Here is a 22,648-nt window from a genome sequence, read left to right as displayed (position 1 = left end):
GAGGTGGGGTATATGTTGCTGCTGCTAGTTCCTGTCTCTGCACAGCCCTTGTACTGGCTACCTGGAGTCCCATACTTTTCTTTTAAATTTCTTGTCTTTTCTTTCCTTTTCAGACAGGAACTTGTTGGTTGGGAAAGCTGGCCTTGTCAGTTCTCCTTCCTTAGCCTCCCTGGTGCTGGAATCACAGGCCTGTGTCACTTCTCCTAGCTCTGGTATCAGCATTTGATGGCACTGAAGTAGCTTTCATTTTTTGTTTTGTGTTCTGCTGCTACACAGTCTATCAGTAAACACCTGCTCTTGGCTATCCTGGCTGAACTCATCTGTAAAATAAACTTGCAGCTGAAATGGGTCTTAGGAGAGAGTAATTTCTCATATTGAGGAGAGCTAAGGACAGATACAAAACACATACATGCTTGGTTTTTAAGATTTATTTTTAATTATATGAATGTATATGTGAGGGGAGAGGGCATGTGAGTGTGATGTAGGTGCCGGAGGAGGCCAAACACATTGGATCCCCTGGAGTTGGAGTTCCAGTGACTGTGAACTGCTTAACATGGATTCTGGGAACTAAACTTACATCATCTGCAAGAGCAGTACATACTCCTAACTGCTAAACCATCCCTAGCCACATGCTTGGTTGTTTTTTGTTTTGTTTTGTTTTTTGGTTGTGATTGTGGTTTTGGTTTTTCGAAACAGGGTTTCTCTGTAGTTTTGGAGCCTGTCCTGGAACTAGCTCTTGTAGACCAGACTGGCCTCGAACTCACAGAGATCCACCTGCCTCTCCCTCCGGAGTGCTAGGATTAAGGACGTGTGTCACCACCGCCCAGCACATACTTGGTTTTTAAAAGCATTTTTCTAACTTTCTTTTTGTTTGCTCTTTGTGCCTTTCACATCATGGATCCTGATCCCGCCCATCTCACGTCCCCTCACATCTGCCCTCTGCCCCAATAAGACAATAAATTTTTTTTAAAGAATGAAGGGAAAGTCTCATCATAGAAACTCCAAGGGTGAGTGAGTGACACAGTAAACCCTTTATCCATACATCTTTACGTGCAGGCGCTCTTGCAAGGAATCACTGGTTTGGTTCAAGGCCCCTGATGTCTGTTATTACCATGTCTTTAGTTTTGAAACACAAAGCACAGAGGTAATGTGGATACCTCATTGGTCCTCACTGGATCTTTTGTACTGACCTCCCTGTCCTCCTGCCCTGTCCAGTGCAGGGCAGGCTTGTCACCTTCTCCTGTCTCGCTACTAGGAACCACCTATTCCTACTTCCTATCTTTCTAAGCCCTCAGAGGCCATACTTATCTCAACAAGCCTCTGCCCCTCAGACTTTTTCCTCTGTCCTAGAATTTGATACACTATGTGACTCACTTAACTGCATGCCAGGGTATCCCAGAGCAGTCTCAGCCCCAGGAGGGCAGGGACAGAATTTGTCTTGTTTATCGCTACTGTTCTGACACCAGTTTAGGATAGTTCCTGGTGCATGGTAGATGGAATGAATGGGTAAATGGGCCCCTGTTTAAAGAATGGTGGGCACTCCACCTCCCTCACCCCAGGACTGCACAGTAGCTTAGAAGTTGCAGTCAGCTGGGCAGTGGTAGCACACAACTTTAATCCCAGCACTTGGGAAGCGGAAGCAGGTGAATCTCTGAGTTCGAGACTAGCCTGGTCTACATATCGAGTTCGAGGCCAGCCTGGTCTACTCAGAGAAACCCTGTCTCAAAAAACCAAAAAGGGAGAGAGAGAGAAATTTGTAATCATTTCCTAGTAACAGAAGAATTTTCTGTGCAGGTCATGAGTAAGAAAGAGACCTCTGTGAACAATGAGCCTGCAGAACAGACTGGAAAGGCCATGTGGACACATCTGCTTCCCTCTGTAGCTAGTATTTAGCAAAGATCAAAGAGGAGGGCTTCCTGCTCTTCTTTCAGGGGAGACGGGCAAGCACAGTACTTAGATGGTCTTGCTTTCTGCAATAACCTGTAGGTCTCAAGAATGGCCTCTTGGTTTTCCTTTTGGAATGAACTAAGGGGATTAAAGAGAAGCTAGAGGTCTTATGTAACACATCCTCTGTTTACCTGATACCTGTTATCAGGCCAGAAATGGTAGAAGGAGGTTGTGCCAGCCTCCACTGGGACCAAGGGCAACTGTGACATCCTCTGTTAACCTCTAAGCCTCTGCACATTAGCAAAAAACTGGCTTTGGGACCAGTATTGACCTTCAGCAGAAGTCATGGGAAGCAGGGACCTAGTTACTCTTGCTCCATCCTTATTCCTGGATTTCAAAGGAGTGCCTCTTAAAACAGGATTGTTTAGTGAGTATCTCTGGAGGGCTTACTGTGTGCTGGCTTTAGACAGTCTCACATTGTGGTTCAGGAGGCCTGGAGCATGTTCTACAACCCAGGCTGCCTTGAACCCAGCAGTCCTATTACCTCAGCCTCCCAAGTGCTGGGATTACAAGTATTGGCCACCAGCCTGGCTTTTATAATTAGGATTTTCTTGCTCTCAGGTTGCATGTTTATTGTATCATTATTGTCAACTTGACTGGATTTAGAATCACCTAAGAGACATAAATCTAGGTGTGTCTCTAAGGGTGTACCAGGTTCAACTGAGAAGGGAAGGCCCACCCTAAATGTGGGCAGCAGCATCCGGTGGGTGGGGGGGTCCTAGACTGAATAAAAAAGGAGAAAATCAGCTGAGTACCAGCATTTGTTGCTTTCTCCTTTCTGGCCGTGGGTGCAGTGTGACCAATTAGCTCACACTGGGGTTGGATTGTGTCATCAAACCATGGACCCAGATAAACCCTTCTCACCTGAAGCTGGTTTTGTCTCGTGTTATGTTATGGCAACAAGAAAAGTAGAAAAGCATCTCCTTTCAGGGGCAGAGTAGCCTGTGCTGTTCTTGTCCCTTAATTAACTGGAATATTAAATGTCAAGGCCTCTGGGAGAAGCTGGAGTGAGGCATTGCCCATTGCCCTACCCATGATGAGCAGCTCACTGAGTGGCCGCAGAAGCTCTGCGTCTAAGAGATCCAAAAGGGAGGAGAGGAGCCCTTAACTGGGAGCCCTTGTGCATTCACCAAGTCACTCACCTGCCTAGACTGGTATTGAGACTCTTAGTGTATAATGTGTTTTTGTACTCCCGACCGGTGTAATGGCAGATCCTTGTGTTTTCATCATTTTGCTAGCGTCATCTTTAATACTGAATGTTTGGAGTAACCTTCTCCCTCACCAACAGCACTGGGAAGTCCTCAGAACTCTGAACATTCTGTTCAAGCATTAGAACTCAGTTTCTTTAGGATGAAGTCATCAGTCAGTTTCTGAGTGCCAGACAGTGTGAACTGCATAAACCATGTATCAGGCCCACCCGTCTTTAGGAAGAACTTTTCCAGAGTTCTTTCTTTCTTTCTTTTTTTTTTTTTTTTTTTTTTCTTCAAGACAGAGTTTCTCTGTGGTTTTGGAGCCTGTCCTGGAACTAGCTCTTGTAGACCAGGCTGGTCTCGAACTCACAGAGATCCGCCTGCCTCTGCCTCCCGAGTGCTGGGATTAAAGGCGTGCGCCACCACCGCCCGGCCCAGAGTTCTTTAGTAACTATTATCACCAGTGTACCCCTGAACCTAGTGCCTCACTCTGTCACTCAACCATACCTTAAAGCCTATCTGAGTCTCTTAGTGCCTCAGGAGGTGGTCTGTTACATCCTACCCCCAGAGGAGGGTGTGAATCATGAGAGGACATCTGCTTTTGAGATCCCTTTCAGTAGGAAGCCCCCAAACCACAGCCTGTTTCTAAAGGAATGGCCTTCCAGGCCTGCAGCAAGCTGAGTTTGAGCAGGACCGGGTGGAGATGCAACAGACATTGTGGAGCAAACTTTTGCTAGATGCTGGGCTGTCTTAGCGTTTTAGTTTTGTTTTCGCTCCCTCCTTGCATCTGCCACTGTGACAGTTATCCGAGCAAACAATGTAATGGGAATAAGTGTTTATTTGGGCTCAGGGTTTCTGTTCATGGCTATGGCTCCATTGTTTCTGGTCCTGTGGTAAGGCAGAGCATCACAGCAGAAGGGTGTGGTGGAACAAAGCTGCTCATCTCCATAGGGTCTGAGAAGCAGAGAGAGAAAGGGGCCAGGGCATGTCCCCAGTGACCTTCTTCCAAGTAGGGCCCACCTCCCAGTGATGTTATTATATTCTCAATCTTACACAGCAAAACAGTTTTGGGGGGATTAATCTTTGATGTCATCAGAGTTTTCTTAGTTCTCTTATCAGCTGAGTAACAAACTTTCAATACAAGAGCCTTTGGAGGATACTGTACTATACCCAACCACAGCAGGTGTTGGACCAGTGCTTTCTGGATATTTAGCTTCCTGCCTGCAAAGTGTATAGGGGTTCTGAGGAACAATAAACCTGCTTAAAGCTCAGCATAGACTACCTGCTGGTACTGAGAGGTGTGCAGCACACGCAGCTCCATGTTCTTACCATGTACTCCCAGGTAGAACAAAAGATGACTCATACCTGGCTAAAGCAACCTTGCTATATTTGACACAAATGTGGCCACCTCTAGAAAAAGAACCTTCTTTGGGAGCATAATTTAGCCATTACTTTGTGACTGAACACCTGACATCAGACAGCTCTTCTAGTTCCTTCCTTGATGGTCTTTGACTATCTATAGGGTTGAGTGTGGCTCGTTTTGGATGCAACCTACCTGTTCTTCTTGGTAGCTGGTTCTCACCCAGAAGGGAAGGCTCTTTGATTAGGGTCCATACTAGAAGAGAGAGCCAGAGTTTTGTGCCGGAAACCCTGTTCTCTTGGGGTGTGGTTATGTCCTGTGCCCTTTTCTTTTACCTTAGAGCTGTTTCTCTGCAGCTCTCGGTATCCTTAGTTACGCGTCTATCTTTGTAGTCCTGGTTGTCCTGGAATTTACTATGAAGATAGGCTGGAGTCAAATTCACAGAAATCCTCCTGCCTCTACATCCTGGGCACTAGGATTAAGAGTGTGTGCCAGGCTAAGAACTCACATCTTGATTCACAACCAAAGGCATAGGGAGACCTGAGAATCCCAGAAGTCTTTTGAAACCTCAAAGTCTACCACTAGTAAAACACCTTCAACAAGGCCACACCCAGTCCTTCCCAACCAGTTTCACCAACTGGGAACCAAGTGTTCAAACATGTAGCTTATGGAGGCTGTACAAATTCAAACCACCACACTCTTTTTGTCTTACATAAATATGTTGCTTTATTTTTATGAATAAGCTTATCATGTATGAATATGTAACATCCTAGTTTTTTTTTTTTTAAAGAGTATTGGTGTTTGCCTACATGTGATGTTTGTGCATCACATGCATTCCTGGTGTCTTTGGAGGCCAGAAGCAGGTGTTGGATCCTCTGGAGCTGGAGTTACAGACAGTTATGAGCTGCCATGTGGGGCTGGAAGTCAAACCCAGGTCCTCTGGAAGAATAGCCAGTGCTCTTAACCACTGACTCAACTTTCCAGCCCACATCCTTAGATTTTAGTTTAGTAAGTATCAATAATTACCTGTTTTATTTCACTTACAACACAAAAGGCAAAGCCTTTCTTCTGTGTGCATTTAACTAACCTTAACATCTAGTCCTTTATTTAGCTCCCATTCTAGCCTAGACTAGAATTAATTTATGTACTGAACATTTATGATTGAAAAGGGTCTTACTATGTTGCCTAGCCTAACCTTGAATCTCTGGATCCAGGGAGTCCCTCTGCTTTAGTTTTCTGAGAAGCTTGGGGTTAGACACACAGTATCACATGCAGCTATATTTTTGATTTTATTTAAGAGAATTGAGGTGTAGATCTCTTTGTATCCCTGGTCCATTCTTGAGATTTAGAATCAATCTCTCTCTCTCTCTCTCTCTCTCTCTCTCTCTCTCTCTCTCTCTCTGGATTTCTCTGTAACAGTCCTGGCTTAGAACTCAGTTTTGTAGACCAGGCTAGCCTTGAACTCACAGAGATCCATCTGCTTCTGTTGCCTGGGTGCTGGGATTAAAGGTGTGTGCCACCATATCCAGCTTGAGACTTAGAAACTTATTTATTGGATGAATAAATGAGACTCGCCAACAGTAGTTGATAATGAATGAGAGCCACCAACAATGCTACAGAATGCTCCTGTGTGATCCTGAATCCTGAGCACTGATTCTGTCACTTAAATGACATCACCAATTGCAGATTTCTAGAGATGAGATTTGTGTTGACCCATTTTGACCACCCATATACAGGAAGCCCGTTGCCCATACCTTTGAACCACCTGCCTGTAAAATCTTGCCAGTTTGCCCTGCATTATGTGGAGGGACTCTTGTTCTTCATGTGTATTTTAGAAAAGGAGAAAGGGGGCTGGAGAGATGGCTCAGAGGTTAAGAGCACTGACTGCTCTTCTAAAGGTCCTGAGTTCAATTCCCAGCAACCACATGGGGACCCCCAACCATTTGTAGTGTCTGGGGCCCTCTCTGGTGCTGCAAGCAGAATACTGTACACATAATAAATAAATATTAAAAAGAAAAAAAGAAAAGGAGAAAGGCTGCGGATTAAAGCAGTAAGCATTCCCTTCCAGGAGCTAGAAGAAATAAAACCTGAAGCCAGAGGTAATGGCAGATACTTATTTTTCATTTTGTGCTGGGGTTGAACACAGGGCTTTATACTTGCTGAGCCAGCATTCTCCACTTGAGCCTCACTCTTCCTCATTGGTGAAGTGTTGAAAGCTTGGTCTTTGGAAGTCCTCTGGTGTACCAAGGCAAGAAAAAGAAAAGTCATAGAGAGGAGGAGATAAGTTGTGACTGTGGGACTGTGATGTCTAGATATAGTCTCTATATATGATATATGTGTCTATGTATATGATGTATAGATAGTAAATGCAAAGTGGCTGGATTTATGTGTATAGAAAACCATTTTCTGCTGGGCCTGGTGGCAACATGCCTTTTAATCTGGAGATAGGCAGATCTCTGTGTTTCTTAAGGCCAGCCTTGATGCACAGCAAATAAGTGTGTGCATGAAAAGCATATAAGCTTCCTGGCAGCAGGTAGCCACTGGTTCCCTCCCAAGCTGACAGCCTCAGAGAAAACGCTTGTCCAGAAACAATAACTAACAACAACAAAAAACAACAACAGTAAAAACTGTTCTGTTCCCTAGTGTTTCTCACTGTCTTTTGGGAGCTTACTGGATGGACACTTTTAGAGTGTCAGGTGTGTGCCAAGTAACTCTTATTTGTCTTTGCTAACTATATTAGTCAGGCTTCTCTAGAGGAACAGGATAGGATTTTTCTCTAGAGGATAGGATTTTTTAGAGTGGCTAAACCTGTAAGGCTCTGGTTTAGCTAACTAGTCTAACAATAGTATCTCCCAATGGCAAGTCCAAGAATCCAGTAGTTGTTGGGTCGATGAGGCTGGGTGTCTCAGCTGGTCTTTACACACCAGAATCCTGAAGAAGTAGTCTCTGATGCCAGTGAAGGAATGGACTTGCCACTGAGAGCAATGGCATGCAGGCAAAGAGCAAAAGCCTCTTTCCATGTCCTTTATATAACCAAGGATGTGGCTGTGGATTAAAGGTGGATCTTCCACTTGAGAAGATTGGGATTAAAGGTAGGTCTTTCTGCTTTGAATGATTTAATTTAGAAAAAAATCCCTCATAGGTGCACCCAGTCCTTTTGGTTTTAGTAAATTCCAGATGTAATCAAGTTGACAACCAAGTAACTAACTTCATACAATGTGAGTAATGTGCCCTGATCCTTATTTGACTAAGGCTGGCTCTCAGAAGAGCTTCTGTGGTGTCTGTCACTGGTGACACTGTAGTCAGTTGAGTTCCTAAGGCATCTCTGGGAGGTACGTGAACTGAGACTTGAGTGGTGGGACAGGGAAGAGAAGCTGGCTGAAGTAGGGTAGGAGATACCAATACGCTGAGGTGGGTGCCATGCATTCAATAGTGATACCTTGCTTTTTGTCCTGGAATGGGGAAGCTACAACTGTCTGTGTTTTTCTTTCATAGGTCTGTCTACGTATTTTGACCATCTGAAGTGAATCCCTGAACCAGAGTGTCTGCTGCCATCCCCTCATCCTCTGCAAAAATGTCTGTCACCTACGACGATTCTGTGGGAGTGGAAGTGTCCAGTGACAGCTTCTGGGAGGTAATGTCTCCTCTTTTGAACATAGATCCCAGGTTGCTGGCGTCCAGTGTACCTTTGTGGTTTTGGTAGAGTCAGAACGAAATGAACATTAATTCAAAATCAGGCAGGAACTTCCCATCAAATTAGTGGTGGCAGAGACAGGGCATTGTTTCTTTTAGGGATTATGGGAATGCTCCAGCCCTCAGTGGAGTTGGGAGTTCACTTGTCTGGAAAGTCCGATTTTCACTAGATGTGTCTGTGAAAGGTCTTGCTGGTTTGCCCTCCAATGTTCTTGGGTGTCTAGCGCTGTGTAATAGACAACACACAGCAGTGACCCAGCCCAATCTCACAGGCAGCTTTTACATATGAGTGACCATGATGTGACATTATTTTGCATAATGCAGGCAAGCAGCCTAGAGGGCTGAACAAAGGGCCAGGATCTTGGTAAGAGCATCTGCCTGCCAGCCTGTGTCCTGGGAACTCCCTTCCTGATGAAATTACCTTGTGACCTGTTTTGTTTTCGCAAGTTATTCTCCCCAGCCCACTTAATTTTTCCTGTCCACTAGTTAAAGAAAAGCCAACTGTATTCTCGTTGTTGTTAGTGATGGTACTAGGGATGGAACACAACAAGTACCTCATGTATACTAGGCAGGGGTCCTAACACTGAGTTTCCACTCCAGCCAAGGAAGTAAAGTCTTGACCGTAATTAACCCCCCTTGGAAAAACCCTTGGAACTTTCTTTTCATTTTGGGCTACATGGACAGGGTGAGGAGGACTGGGCTTTCAGCTAAGTAGCATGTCAGCCCTGACCCCAGCTGTGCTGTCACTAGCTATGTGACCTTGGACAAGTTGTGCACTTTACCTGAGCCTCAGAGTAAAAGGGGGCTAACTCTGGCCCCCAAGAGAGGCTGCCAGATGGGACTGTAGTCTTAAGCACTGTGTGGTGCCTTCTTGACAGGAGGCTCCAGAGGAGGAAAAGGTGAGTGTGCAGTCCTGGTGTTTGTGGGGCTAACATGTCATCTGCTGTTACAGGCTAAGGGAAACAAGTGATCACTAATGCTCTGGTTTTAGAAGATAGAGGACTCAAACTTCACTAGCACTTTTCTTTCCTGTGTTCCGAATGAAAGAACTGTGATTGGCTAAATATTTTATTTTATTAAAAGTACCCACTTAGCTAGATGCAGTGGTTTTATGCCCATAGTCCTTAGCACTGGGAATCCAGAGGATTGCTTCAGCTCACGAGTGGGATACCAGGCTGGACAACTCAGCAAAATCCTGGCCCCAGAACAAAATAGAACAGAGTATGCATTACTGAACAGATCGTGTATGAGATCCTGTGAGGATATGGCAGGGCATGTAGAGAACAAGTCTTAGGACTTAAGAAGTTGCTGCTATAGGTGCCGAGTGAGTGGAAGAGAAGGAGCAGACATGATCTTCCCAGACTAGCGGGCCACGGCTGTCTAGTAAGGATGAGGCTGGAACTGGAATCTGGATGGCAAGAGACACCTCTGCCCTGGAAACATTTAAGGCAGCAAGGGTCATAGGGACAGATATATTGCCAGCTGTTCAACAGCAGGGTATATTGGAAAGGTTGAAAGCTGCTTTAGAGCTGTGGCTATAGACAGCATCTGGAGCAAGACTGGACTTGCCCTCTGCCCCTGCAGATACAGGTGTGTGGGTAGGCAGACCCTTCTTGTTGGACCACAGATGAGCTATGACCCACTAGTGTCACAGAAGCACCTGTGAAGCTGTGTTGTTTGTGCCTCTGTGTGTTCTGTGCTGGGTTGCATTCACTCTGACAGCCCATTACGCATATACCCAGAAACAGTTAGGATCTCTGTGCTTTTCTACAGCCATGGCAAACTCCCATAGAACATTTAGAAATCATGAGTGACTACCCAAGCCTTGCTTTCAGTCCTCACAGCTGTCTCCCTGGTGTGAGCTCTGCTTACAGTCTCAAATGGGCTGGGTGGTGGTGACGCAGGCCTTTAATCCCAGCCCTCGGGCTTGCAGAGGCTGGCGGGTCTAGGTGAGTTCAAGGCCAGCAGAGGCAGGCGGGTCTCTGAGTTCAAGGCCAGCCTGGTCTGGAAGAGCTAGTTCCAGGATAGGCTCCAAAACTACACAGAGAAACCCTGTCCCCCAAAACCAATAGATAGATAGATAGATAGATAGATAGATAGATAGATAGATAGATAGATAGATAGACAGACAGACAGACAGACAGACAGACAGACAGACAGATTGACTTCACATGGGTAGGAAAACAAGCTCCAAGACCTGCCCTGCTTGTGGCCTCCTGGAACTCTGTCCTGAAGAGCCTTGTTTTTCTACACTCTGAGGTGTTGCTGCTTTCCTGTGAAGATGAAAGTGACAAGGATAGTTCTTGTCACAGAGCTCTTGGTCCCACATTAGTGATGGCAGTACTCTTGTGCCAGCTCCTAGCATACCTGCCACACCTGTTGGCGCTTTTTGTTCTGTAACTTAGCAGAGTGACTCTGTTTAGCTTGTGTTCCCAGCACCTAGCACTGGGCATGGTGCATGGAGGGACTTTGTAGTTGAGGGCCTGATAGTGAGATAAATGGCTGAGGGTCTTCCAAGAGTTATCATCCTGCAGAACCTGGCACATCCTCTATAGGAACTTGAGTTTGGTAGCTGAGCACTGGCTGTTTTCAGCAATATGGTGCTGGTTTTTAGATGTCTGGCTATTCCACATATTTAGTAGACGTGATGGGGTAGGGTAATCGCAGCTGCTTCCAATTCTGTTTACTTCCCCCTCAAGAAGACTGCAGGGTGCTATCTGGGTAGTGTGTTTGGCTGGGTGCCACCTGATGAAACTGTCTCATTTTAGTCCCAGGACCAGGCATGCTATATATACCATCCATACAATTATCATCCCATGCACTCACTCATTGCTGATGTCAGAGCAATCCAGTCATGCAATCTAATGCAGAATTTAATGTGCATGGTCATAGATCATGATGCCCAGTCAGTGATAGCGTTTCTGTGATTACAATAGTGTACCAATGCCGGGTGCTTCCTCACTGTTGGTGCTGTCTGGTGTGCCTAGGGTACCTGGATCCCTAGGGTCACAGGGCTCTTCACCGGTAGGACCAGGTTCCTCCCGAGCCATTGTTTCTCTGCATTCCCTGGTCCTCAGCTGCACACCTGAGCATTGCACAGACACAGACGGGGGAAGTAGACTCCATCTTGTTGCTGTCTAGTCCCTTCATTGTCTAGACACGGTTTCCAATGCCAGACAGCTACTGGGGGATGGGAGGGCTGTCCCTCAGTTGCTTGTCAAGAAGCTTATCTATCTTTTGTGTTCTTCTTTGGATTTCAGTCACCTGTTTAAGCTGTTGGGGTCACATCTTTTTTTTCACATGGAAACTTTAGAATTTCAATGGTCTTTGGTATTGATTCCTCATAGCATCCTGGCTCCATGGGACTTTGAGGACAAATACTGGTTTGGGCTGGCAGAGCGGGAAGGTAGCTGGGTGGCCAGGTATAGCCTGAGAGAGGGCAGGCAGTGAGAACTATAAACCAGGCTTGGACATGAGAGACCAGGGCCAGAATGGATCACAATCAGGGTTGGGATAAAGGGACTGGGAGTAAGAGTTCTTAAAGGGACTACTATCCCACTCCTAACCCCACTTTTCAGTCTGTTGATTTCCTTCCAGGGTGCTTGGCTTTTTATGACAGGTTGGCCCATTTCCACATGTCTCTTGACTTGGATCCCAGGGGTCACAGAACTTTCAGGGTGTCTGTCTCTCCTACACTGGAGTGGTTCTGGTCTTCCATGAGAACTTAATACTAGGAAGAGGCTCTCACTGTGCCAGCCTGTGGCAACAGCTGTCACATATTCTTTTCATTTTCTAGGCTGTGTGCTGAAGGGTGAGTGAGGACTCACACTTCTGTATGTGGAAGCCTGGAGTTCAAGGAGGGGCCTTGGGAGCGGGGCATGCAAATCTGGTCCATGTTATAGGCACAGATGCCTACCTTCCTCCACTGTACGATACACACCACCACACCACATGCACCAAGGACTTGGTGTGCAGCAAACTTTACCAGCAGCCTTGTGGAGAAACTCAGTTAAGAGAAGGTTCATTGGGGCTGAAGCTCAGTGGTTAAGAGCACTGGCTCTTCTTCCAAAGGACTCTAGTTCAGTTCCCAGTACCCACTCTGGGTAACCGTCTGTAACTCTTGACTCCAGGAATCCAGTGCCCTTTTCTGGCCTCTGTAGGCACATGCGCACGCACGCACACACACGAGTAGATGCACATATACAACCCTCCCCCACTAAATAAATAATAAATGTAAAGAACTTTTTAAATAGGTTTATTTAAATGCATCTTTCCTCCCTATTATTTCATGTGTTCTGATTTTAGAGTTAGGATCCGGCAACTAGAATTAAGAGGGTTCCACTTTATCCATTTTTAAGTTTGTCAGTTTGAACATTTGATTTAAGATTGATAATTCAATTATCTTTTTGTTTTGTTTGATTTTGGTTTTTTGAGACAGGGTTTCTCTGTTGTAGCTTTGGAGTCTGTCCTGGAACTCACTCTGTAGACCTGACTGGCCTCGAACTCATAGAGATCTGCCTGCCTCTGTCTCCTGAGTGCTGGGATTAAAGGTGTATGCCACCACTGCCCGGCAAAGTTGTTCTCATGTTTTGTATAAACAATCAGAGCAAGTGATGCCTTTACTGGGCAGTGAACCCAATTTCCTTCCCTTTCCTTTGCTTGGCAGTGAACTCTGTTTCCTTTCCTTTGCTGGGTAGCAAACCCCATTGTCTTCCCCTTCCTTTGAAGACCAATTCCAGAAACAGGATGGCAGCAGTCAACGTATGGCTGTTACCAAACACTGGGATCTGGGACAGAAGTGAAGTCTTAGACTTTGTTATGCTGGGACAGAAGCTGCCTGTTTGTAAAGCAGTAGAGGCACCAGCAGACCCAGGCATAAGCTTCAGCCTTGGGCTCTCTTAGGGCTCTGCAGGCAAGGAGCATCATCCCATGCAGATAGGGAACCCAGTGAGGTATGACACAGGCCAGTGATTCAGGAAAACATCCTACCAAGGTGCCCCTAGGTTCTCCTCTCCAAGGTAGAGGCACTTTGGAAATTACAAGAAAGTTCAGGGTGAAACTAGCAGAATCTTGTAGAAATGAGGATGAGAGAGCTCTATCTGGTCCCTGAAAAGCAAGATTCAGACATGAAAGTTTTTTTTAGAGATACCCCCTTACATTTTGGTTTCTTTAAGCACAAATGCCCCAGAGTTAAAAACCCAAAAATCAATAGAAGATGATAGGAATGGAAGACCCAGAAGATTCATCCCTGTTGGAAGGGTCACAGTGGGAGTTTAATGGGTTGTAGGAAGTTGCTGAGATGGAGGCCCTGTGCTTTACGAGAGGTTGCCCTGTAGGTGTATATACCATGTTGTATCTGTGACAGGGACTGATGCTGCAGGTTGTAGTATTAGGAAGAAAGAATGTTCTGCAATCCTCCCAGCTTCACTGAGATACTGCGGGCTTGGGGTAAAATATTCAGGCCCTAGATATCACCAAAGATTCTATAGGCTTCAGCAAGGTATCAAGGTTTATGTTGGGGTGCCAACCTCCTCTAAACTTCTCAGGATTCAGAAGGAAAGCGAAGACTGACTAAAGATTCCCGAGTGTGAAAGAAATGTCAGTTCATATATACCTTTTCATCATGTCCCGTTTATTCTTCCTACCTTCCCCCAGTGCTCTCTTCAATGCTCTTTTAGTGTTCTCCCAGGATCTCTCCCAGTGATGTTCCACAAGGTTTTTAGTTTATATATCCACACAGACATAATTAACAATTCTTGGTAAATAACAATAATGTCAAGCATGCATTTCTTAGGGCCAACAAGATGGATAAGACTGATGAAGAAGTGGCCAATTGTCTTACTTATGTCATAGAGGGGGCGTGGCTGTGAAGCTCCCTGACAGATACTGGGAGGATTAATTAAGGATGGGGCTTTACATCAGTACAGAATTCTAAAAAGAGGGGGAAAAGGGTTTTTTTTTTTTGTATACTAACTGCATTTCTTGAATGTAACTAGTTACGCTAGATGTATGTAATTGATAAATGTAAAGAAGTAGGGAAGAAAAATGGTACCTTGTTGTACACTCTCTAAGCAACAGCTGGGAACACAGCATTTCTGGTATCCATGGCAACCAGTGTAAGCCTCAAAGAGGAAAGCAGATAGCACTGTGTACCTCTCCCCCTCCCCCCAACCCCTAGGGCTAACCAACAGGGTACTCTACAGGTGCTGTATCCTCTGACACCCAGGCGGGAAGGAATTTCTTTCTTTGGGGCTTGTTTAGCAACCTAAACTTTTTCCCTGTATTTCTATGGGTAAAGGCACAAACAGTTTCCTAGAACAAGATCTTGTGTCAGTGAAACCGAGGTGAAAGTAAATACAGAATATTAATAACTTAGTAGTGTAGAGCACAGGCCAGTGGGTTACATTCTCCTGAGTCAGCTGTTAGAGATCTTAGGGCCTCCCAGATCGTTTCTCAGTAAGGGTAGACATGCTGTCTCTCCTGCTCAATGCCTGTCTTTGAGGTTCTCATTTGGTCTGTTAGCAAGGCTCCTTTCCTTGTCAGATGCCCTGCCATAAAGGATAATTGTGGGGGACTAACTTTATGTAGATTTGACTATGAGAACAAAGGTTCCTTTGACTGAGTGCATACTTCACACCAGGGCCCCACAGTGTGGGGAGAGGTCATCCAGTTGTCAATACAGAAAGAAGTTATGCCCAATAATTAATACACTACTGGAGTTATTTGGGATGAATCCCACTATGGAAAGGAGGAACGCTATGGCTTCACAAGGTTTTTACAGAAATGATAGTGACTATTCAAAAGACAGGTGCAGATTGGGTTCCTCACTACTCGCATGAGTTAGTCTATTTTACTGTGTAATGCTTGGAGCACAGAGCAGCGGATCAGCAGAGCCCTTCTGCTGACTCGTGCCTTCACTTCTCTTCTAGCAGTGTGGAGGCTAAGGAGCGGCTTGCTCCCCTTCATGGATGTGCTGGCGAGTTGTATGTAAACATGACACAAACTAAAATCATCTGTGAGGAGAACTTCAATTAAGAAAATGCCTGCATAAGATAGAGCTGGAAGGCATTTTCTTATATGAGAAAATGCAGGCATGACCTGGTGGCCAGTCTTCTTGGCATGCTGCGTTTCTAAGTAAGAAGCAACACACACACATTGAGCACCTTTGTCAGGGTCTACAAGCTTACCTCTGTGACCTGGAAAGATGTAATAATGGGTAAATGCCAATCACTAGCCCCATTACTTACCATTGGGAGAGGTTTTCTGCAGCCCATCTGGATCCCAGCCTGGCTCACCAGACCCTGGACAGCTGAGACCAGCAATTAAGCAGATGAAATTGGGCATCTGCAAGAGATAGCAGCAAACACCTATCCTGCTCTGCTGTTTACTAACTCTAAATATTGTCTGCACTGAAAATACTGGGCATTGGTACCTAACCCTCCCTTGTTATTGGGGTGGAGGCCAGAGGACCTTGTCCTTAACTGTTTGCCAGTGGCTCCAACCTATTTCCTGATAAGGATCCTATAAGCGAAAATTCTATAATTTGGAATGATAACCATTCCCACCCCCAGATGCCTTCTTTGCTTTTGAAATGGTTTTAATCTATTTACCTTTGTTATTATCTCTTTAGTTGTAATATATTGATTGACATATTCCACTCCACTCATTGATCAGCACATCTGCTCTTAGGAAGGCAAAATAATGTAGAAGAGGGACCTGTAGGAGAAAATGCAGGCATGACCTGGCAATTAGTCTACTTGGCATACTGTGTTTCTATATAAAAAGCATGGCATACCATACCCCAGAAGTCTCAACACTGAATTCTGAAGTAATTTGAGTAGCCGGTAGGTTATCTACATGTCTTTTACCAACCCACTATTGGGCATTGCTATCTTGCCAGGGATGCCCTAATAATGATGGCATTTTCTTAATTATTGATTCTGGGGGGGGACCAACGCATTGTGAGTGGTATTATCCCTTGGGCATATGATCCTGGGTTCTATAAGAAAGCAGCTGAACAAGTCATGGTGAGCAAGCCAGTAGGCACCACCCCTCCATGGCCTCGGCATCAGCTCCTGCCCCCAGGTTCCTGCTCTACTTGAGTTCATTCCCTCACTACTTTTGATGATGGACTGTTACATGGAACTGTAAATGAAACAGACCCTTTACTTTTCGAATTGTTTTGGTCATGGTGTTTCATCACGGTAATAGTTGGGATTGCCATCTGCCAATGTGATTCTTTTGGGCTGTTGATGGGAAGGGCTCTTATAGCTCTCCTGGGTTGAGAACTTTGTGGAAAAAGGACTCCAGAATGCCTCAGTATCCATGATGGGAAGTATCCTAGCAACTTCTGAGACCTCTACCTCTCCAAGTGGAAAGAGAATCCAGATTTAGCTACCAAGACAGATTTGGGCTCTGAGAAGACGTTATGGAGTGCCCAGTCTATAGGCGTGGAGAATAGAGAATATTGACACTGTTTTGATATGCAGCAGATGTCCACTCAAGGTAATCAGGGTGGCTTGAGCTGCAGGATAGATGTCAGAGGAGTGGTGCTGTCCATAGCTCATGCTGTGTGGGTTGTGACTTCCTGTCCCAAGCCTTCCAGAAGTCTAAGGTCCTTCATTTTCACCTCACATGTTTCCAGGCCAGCTCTGACCACTTGAGGAATATTCCTTTCCAAAACTATGGTATTCATCTAGCCATAAGTCCCATCAGGCCAATGTAGTGATGGTTTGCTCACTGTAATATTATATGTGCCTCACAGCAGATGTTTATTAAATTTTTGTGGATGGCAAGAGGGAGTTGCCAGAACATCAGAAGCTGAGAGTTAGGAATGCTTGATTGGCTGTTTGGAGTTAGCTGGCTAATGGCGGTGACAGATACGATTCGTTTCAAGATTCCAGAACCATGAAGGGCTTCTTGAGGTCACCTAAGCTGCTTTTCACTCCTTTACTGTGTGGACAAGATGAAGAAATAGCCAGAAAACAACTTAGGTCCTGCCATGCAACTTAAGAGTAGAGCTGGCAGGGAGGAAGTCCAACCTGGAGTGTAAGCTTCTAGGACACTTGGCATGTAAGTGCTCTATTTCCACCCCCTTTCTAGCTTGAGAGTCAGAAATGCAGAGAAAAGGCCTGGCCAGATCACATGCTTGGGCCAGAGCCAGATCTGTACTGCTGCTCTTGTGAGATACGGTAGAAAAAAGGCCAAAAGAGCCTAGGGGCTTGAACACAAAGTCAGAAGGTCTTTTAGTCCATCTTGTGGCCACCTACAGAGCTGTAATTAAGCATCGCCCTCCAGAGGCCTGCCATTCCTTGTGTCTTCCAACCCAGTGGAGAAGGCTGCAGTTTCTAGGCATCCTTTATCAGTGTGTTGGGTTAGACATTTGAGTTCCAGAGCATGGACTTGCTTGGAGGGACATTCAGCTTTCTGCTGAGCAACTTGGCACAGATGCCTTCCTCTTCCAGGGTTGAGAGGGGGCAAGTGTGGTTCTTAGTCCTTTATTACAAGGGTAAAACCAAGGTTACCCTTGGCAAGTTGTCTTAGTAGCATATAAGTTTAGGGTTCCTGGGATGAAGTGCCATTGGGATACAGTGGAAACAGGAGTGGGGTCTGGCCCTAGCCTGCAACTCTTTACCCTCTCTGATTGACCCAAGGGGGGACGTGGTATGTGAGTCTCTGTTTCTTTCTATCTCTATGAACATGGGTGACCATAGTTCCTCAGTTCTGTTTCCTTATCCTTTAGATGGGAACACTAATATTCCCACCCACTGAGAATGCATGGGATGGGTTATCACTCCCTGCCTGGCAAAACACAAACATTGTGATGTAATGCATAATGACAGGATGTGTCACTTGTTGCTAAGAGAGTCTAGCCCAGCTAAGGGCCAAGGCCAATGTACCTGGGGTAACTCAGAGAAGCTGTGGCTATGGGCACCATGTTCTCAAAGGCACATGTGGTCCCCAGTTGGAACATTTGGCAGGAGCCATGTTGGAGAAATCAGTTCCAGCAGCCGAAGGATGCAGGTGATGCAAGTGCTCGCAGGTGGTCTTGCCAGGGAGGCATCCATGGAGAAGACTGGCTGAGCCATTTGTCAGACAAGGTACTATGGGCTGGGCAGTTCAGATCCCGCTCTGCACTTTTCTACTTCCCAAACAGGAAAGCCGTTGCTTCCTCCCTTCCTGTGGTGCAGATTTGATAGTCACATTTCTGAAGCTTTTTATCCCTGCTTTGTGTACTAGCATTTGTGATTTATATAAACAGCTTCTAATCTTTGGTGAGTCCTCCCTTCCAGTTCGTTTCTGTGCCACACATCTCATATCGTAGGGAGTAGTCTCCTATCTGCCTGCAATGTCAGGGTATTAGCCTGACACAGAATGCTGGTCCTAATGACTTCAGTACCTCCTGGTTGTTGAAGAAGTCTGTTTTCTTCTAGTTCATCCAGCAGGAGCCTTTGCCCAGCCCTGCCCTGTACTTGAGGTTTCTTTTTCTCTCTGAGGTTTGGTCATCTGGGTGTAAGGAGCTCCCTGAGTGCTCCTTGCAGTAGTCCTGCCTTTTTCATCATGGTGGCTAGGACTTGGTGACAGCTTCTCAGCTTAAATCCCTGGCAGATTTTTAAGAGACAGTCTCTGTCTCTGTCTCTTTCTCCTCTCTCTTTCTGAGCTGGAGTTAGTTAGTTGTGAACCTCTTGGTGTGAGTGCTGGAATTGAACTTGGTCTGGAAAGGGCTTGATGGCTGAGCTATCTCTCCAGCGCCCCCTGTTGATTTTAGATTTTAGATGTAACAGTTAGGAGATAGTTTTTAAAGTCTGCAGTTGTTTAGGATGTCTGTTTCTGAATCTTTGGTTTTTGTTGGGATAGTGGATGTGCATTCATGTAACTTAAATCTGTGAAATGTTATTTAAAGAGTGTCACTTTAACTTGCAGAGGTGCACTGGCCTACATGCTCTTCTGGTTGCTCTGTGGTTTTACTGCTCATGTTTTCATTAAAAGCCTGCTGTGTGGACGGCCTAGAGAAAGAAAAATGGACAGAGACATCAGTACACATGCTGTAGGGTGTAGGTGCTTTATGCATGGTGAAGCTTTTGTTGCTTGGATCTACCCAAGCCTGATGTGCAGGAAGTGAGTTTGGCTATGGCAGAGACAAGGATGGCCGTTGTCTGGCCAGAGGAGAACAGGGTAGGTAGTCTGGGACATGAGTCCCAGACCACTGCCTGCAAGAGAACTTCCACCCTTCTCATGTGGGGATCAGTGGGTCAGCCTCATGACAGCTAAGCCTCTCTGGGGTTTCAGGAAGTGTTTTCTGTTTGGGTTCCATGTGAGGTAGGAATTTCCTCAGTATCTCAGGACCAAGGCAAATTAGGTGAACATGCGCTTGACAGTGGTCTTGCCTGGTTCTGGTCATACTAGGGCCACAGGTTCTCCCTGAGTCTTTGAACTGTTAAATGTTGTTTCCCTTCTTCCCTTTGCTCTCTGCCTGACTAGATGACCACCTGTCCCCAGAAGCAATCCCAGAACCAGTTCAGTTTTCTCTGCCACCTCAAGGCCCATTAATAACCTGAAATGTCTGCCTGCTGAGGCACTTCCCACCCTGGGAGCTAGGAGGCTGTCCTTCAATTGACAGGAGTTCTTGTTTCAGCATGGTCACAGCTGCTGCATGCCATTGGCCTGCACAGCTTGTAGCTCCTTAGCAGGCATTCTTTCCTTTCCTGAAGTCTTCCCCTGGGCTTTGAACACTGAAGAGGTGAACAGGTTTCCAGATACTAACATATACATCTGGATGATTGTCTCCAGTTGGCTCTGCTGTGACAGATGAAAACTGTCTCTGTGTGGTTCCATGTGGCTATTGCAACTCAATCAGGTTGATTTTCCTCTTGCCCCCACCCCAGTAGTACTAAGTTGAGTTTTGTTATTTTTTTCTTTTATAAATTTGAAAGTGACCACAAAGGCCCATTTGAAGAAGAGCAAGGTCAGTGCTTCAGGGTGGGTTGTGGAGATTGTTTTTGTTTTCCTTTTTGCAGTAAGAAAAAGGAAAAGCTGGGGGATTAAGTCACAGCCCAGCTTCAGCTGTATGTATTGAACTCCCAACCTTGCTGAGAAGAGTCAGGCTTTGCCTGGGCTGCAAGGGGCTCTGTGGAGGGCACACGATTAATGGTGGATCCAAGAGTCCCACCCTTTAGTAGGTGGCCAAAATCATGCTGGGCCTCTGGCATCCCTAGGCTGTCTGACTTCTGGGGGTCTTAGCTCTTCAGCAGGATTCGGGGCCCTGCAGGAGGAGGTCATCACCTCAGCCTGCCTAGAGCCCTGGCCCAAGGGACAGCCTTTCCCTCTAGGTACAGAAGCCACCATCTCTCACTCTTTTGCATCTACATGCAGTGCCTGCATGTTTGTCCTTTTCCAAAGGTGTTTTCCTTTTCCAAACTCTTGCAGGCCATCTCCAGCACCTCTTCTCTTCCCTTAGCTAGCTCAGCACTGGAGAAGGAGGACTTGGGAGTGCAACACTGCAGAGAGGGCTGCCCTTTCTGTAGAGCAGGCACAGGCATGCCTGCCTTTGAGGCTTTCAGGCTGAACAACATACTGGAGAGTCAGTGGGTAGAGACTGTTAGAAAACATAAGAGAGTGGTTTAAGAGTTTTGAACACATTAGTAGGCAACTGATTTTTAGTCCTTTTCCTGTGCTGTTCTCCGTGGACCTTCCCCTATGACTTGCTGCTGAAGCTATAGGGTGAAACAGGCTGAGGAGTTGTTAACTTGGTGGTAAAGTACTGGTGGGCAAGCATGGTAACCTAAGTTCAGTTCTGCAGCACCCACATAAGAAGCTGGGTGTGATGGTACATGCCTGGAACTCTATGCTGGGAGGTAGAGACAGGAGGATCCCTGGGTTTGCTGGCCAGCTAATATAGCCAGATCCATTAGTGAGCACCAAGTTCATCAAGACCTTGTCTCAAAGAATAAAACAAGCAACAACAACAAGAACAAAAAGTAGAACAATTGAGGAAGATGCTTGACATTGACTTCTGGCCTCCACCCACATGTGCACATGTATGTGCATATACCACACACACAGAGTTAAAAATATTTTCATAGCTATTTCTAGTTTAGGTAATCTAGTTTCTCCCTTCGTATGTGAAAAGGAGTAGCCAAAACTTGCCCTTGACAAAGCAGATTAGAATCTGAGGTTTGCCGTCCAGGCTGTCTTACCTAAAAATATTTTGAAAACTCCCTTGAAGTTCATCCCAGCCAGTGTGACCATGCAGTCTTAGCCAGTTCTTAGCATCTCTAAGCCTGTTTCCTCATCTGTGAAGTAGGGGCAGTTGCTGCCACTTGAAATACCTATCAAGAGCCGGGCGGTGGTGGCGCACGCCTTTAATCCCAGCACTCGGGAGGCAGAGGCAGTCGGATCTCTGTGAGTTCGAGACCAGCCTGGTCTACAAGAGCTAGTTCCAGGATAGGCTCCAAAACCACAGAGAAACCCTGTCTCGAAAAACCAAAAAAAAAAAAAAGAAATACCTATCAAGGTGCCTGGCACATAGTAGGCACTCGGTGGGAAAAAATATGTGCTACTGTCATTGGAAAGTAGTAATAATCCTGCGTGAGGATTTAGTTGCATGTTACCTGCTCTAGGAAGCCACCCCTGCTCCTCCATCTGCCTGAAGACCTGTCAGCCTCACTCAGCCCTGCACCTTGCTCATTTGCCTCCTTCCCTCACCTCCCAGTTGGTTTCTGCTACAGGACATGACCTGGTGGTATATACTCAGACACTCCGGTTTGCTGACTTATTTATTCCTGTTAGTAATAAAACAGGGGGTAGCCATCAGGGTGGGGAGATGGGATGACCCTTAGAGTGATGTGAGGGAACCCTATATATAATATATGATAGCAACAGATAGGCTAACCATGCTAGAGGGTATAGCAGGTGGACAACCACCCTAAGTATGCGCCTAACCGTAACACTAAGCTCTGTCTCACAGGTCGGGAACTACAAACGGACTGTGAAGCGGATTGATGATGGGCACCGCCTGTGTGGTGACCTCATGAACTGTTTGCATGAGCGGGCACGCATTGAAAAGGCATATGCACAGCAGCTCACTGAGTGGGCCCGACGCTGGAAGCAGCTTGTGGAGAAAGGTAAAGTAACCCTGGGCATGGGTACTAACTGCTCACTTTCCGGGGATCCCCTGATGAATTGTTCACAAGTGGGCTAGGAATGCATCTTGCTGAGGGCCTGAGGGTGCCTGTAGGATAGAGGACTGTCCTCAGCCGAAGGGAAGGAAGTCTGTGCTGGGAGAGGGAAGAGAGGAAAGAGAAACCACACAGGCCCATGTGGAAATATCTGGATGGTATAGGGACACTATGTCAATTCACTCCCTTCTTGTTCTTATTCCCCAAGGCTCAGGAGGGGAACTCTTAATCAGGACTTTGGATAAGGGGTCTGGGTAGGAAGGACAAGAAGAAAGCCATTG

At 46.0% G+C, this 22,648-nt stretch overlaps 1 protein-coding gene across 3 annotated transcripts in view; it reads left to right on the top strand.

The window, feature by feature from the left end:
* Pacsin2 (protein kinase C and casein kinase substrate in neurons 2) overlaps nucleotides 1-22,648 on the top strand; it is a 101,808-nt gene that overhangs the window by 59,248 nt on the left and 19,912 nt on the right. For all 3 annotated transcript variants that reach the window (XM_057792281.1, XM_057792279.1, XM_057792280.1), the window contains exons 2-3: nucleotides 7,993-8,131; nucleotides 22,157-22,313. In XM_057792281.1, coding sequence (XP_057648264.1) covers nucleotides 8,072-8,131; nucleotides 22,157-22,313 — 217 coding nt within the window. In that variant the 5' untranslated portion in view covers nucleotides 7,993-8,071. The remainder of the gene's footprint in view (nucleotides 1-7,992; nucleotides 8,132-22,156; nucleotides 22,314-22,648) is intronic.

This window comes from Chionomys nivalis, chromosome 17, assembly GCF_950005125.1.
Source record: "Chionomys nivalis chromosome 17, mChiNiv1.1, whole genome shotgun sequence".
In the NCBI taxonomy this organism is placed as follows: domain Eukaryota; kingdom Metazoa; phylum Chordata; class Mammalia; order Rodentia; family Cricetidae; genus Chionomys; species Chionomys nivalis.
The sequence above is the reverse complement of the archived record's forward strand: the minus strand, read 5'-3'. Positions and strand labels throughout refer to the sequence as shown.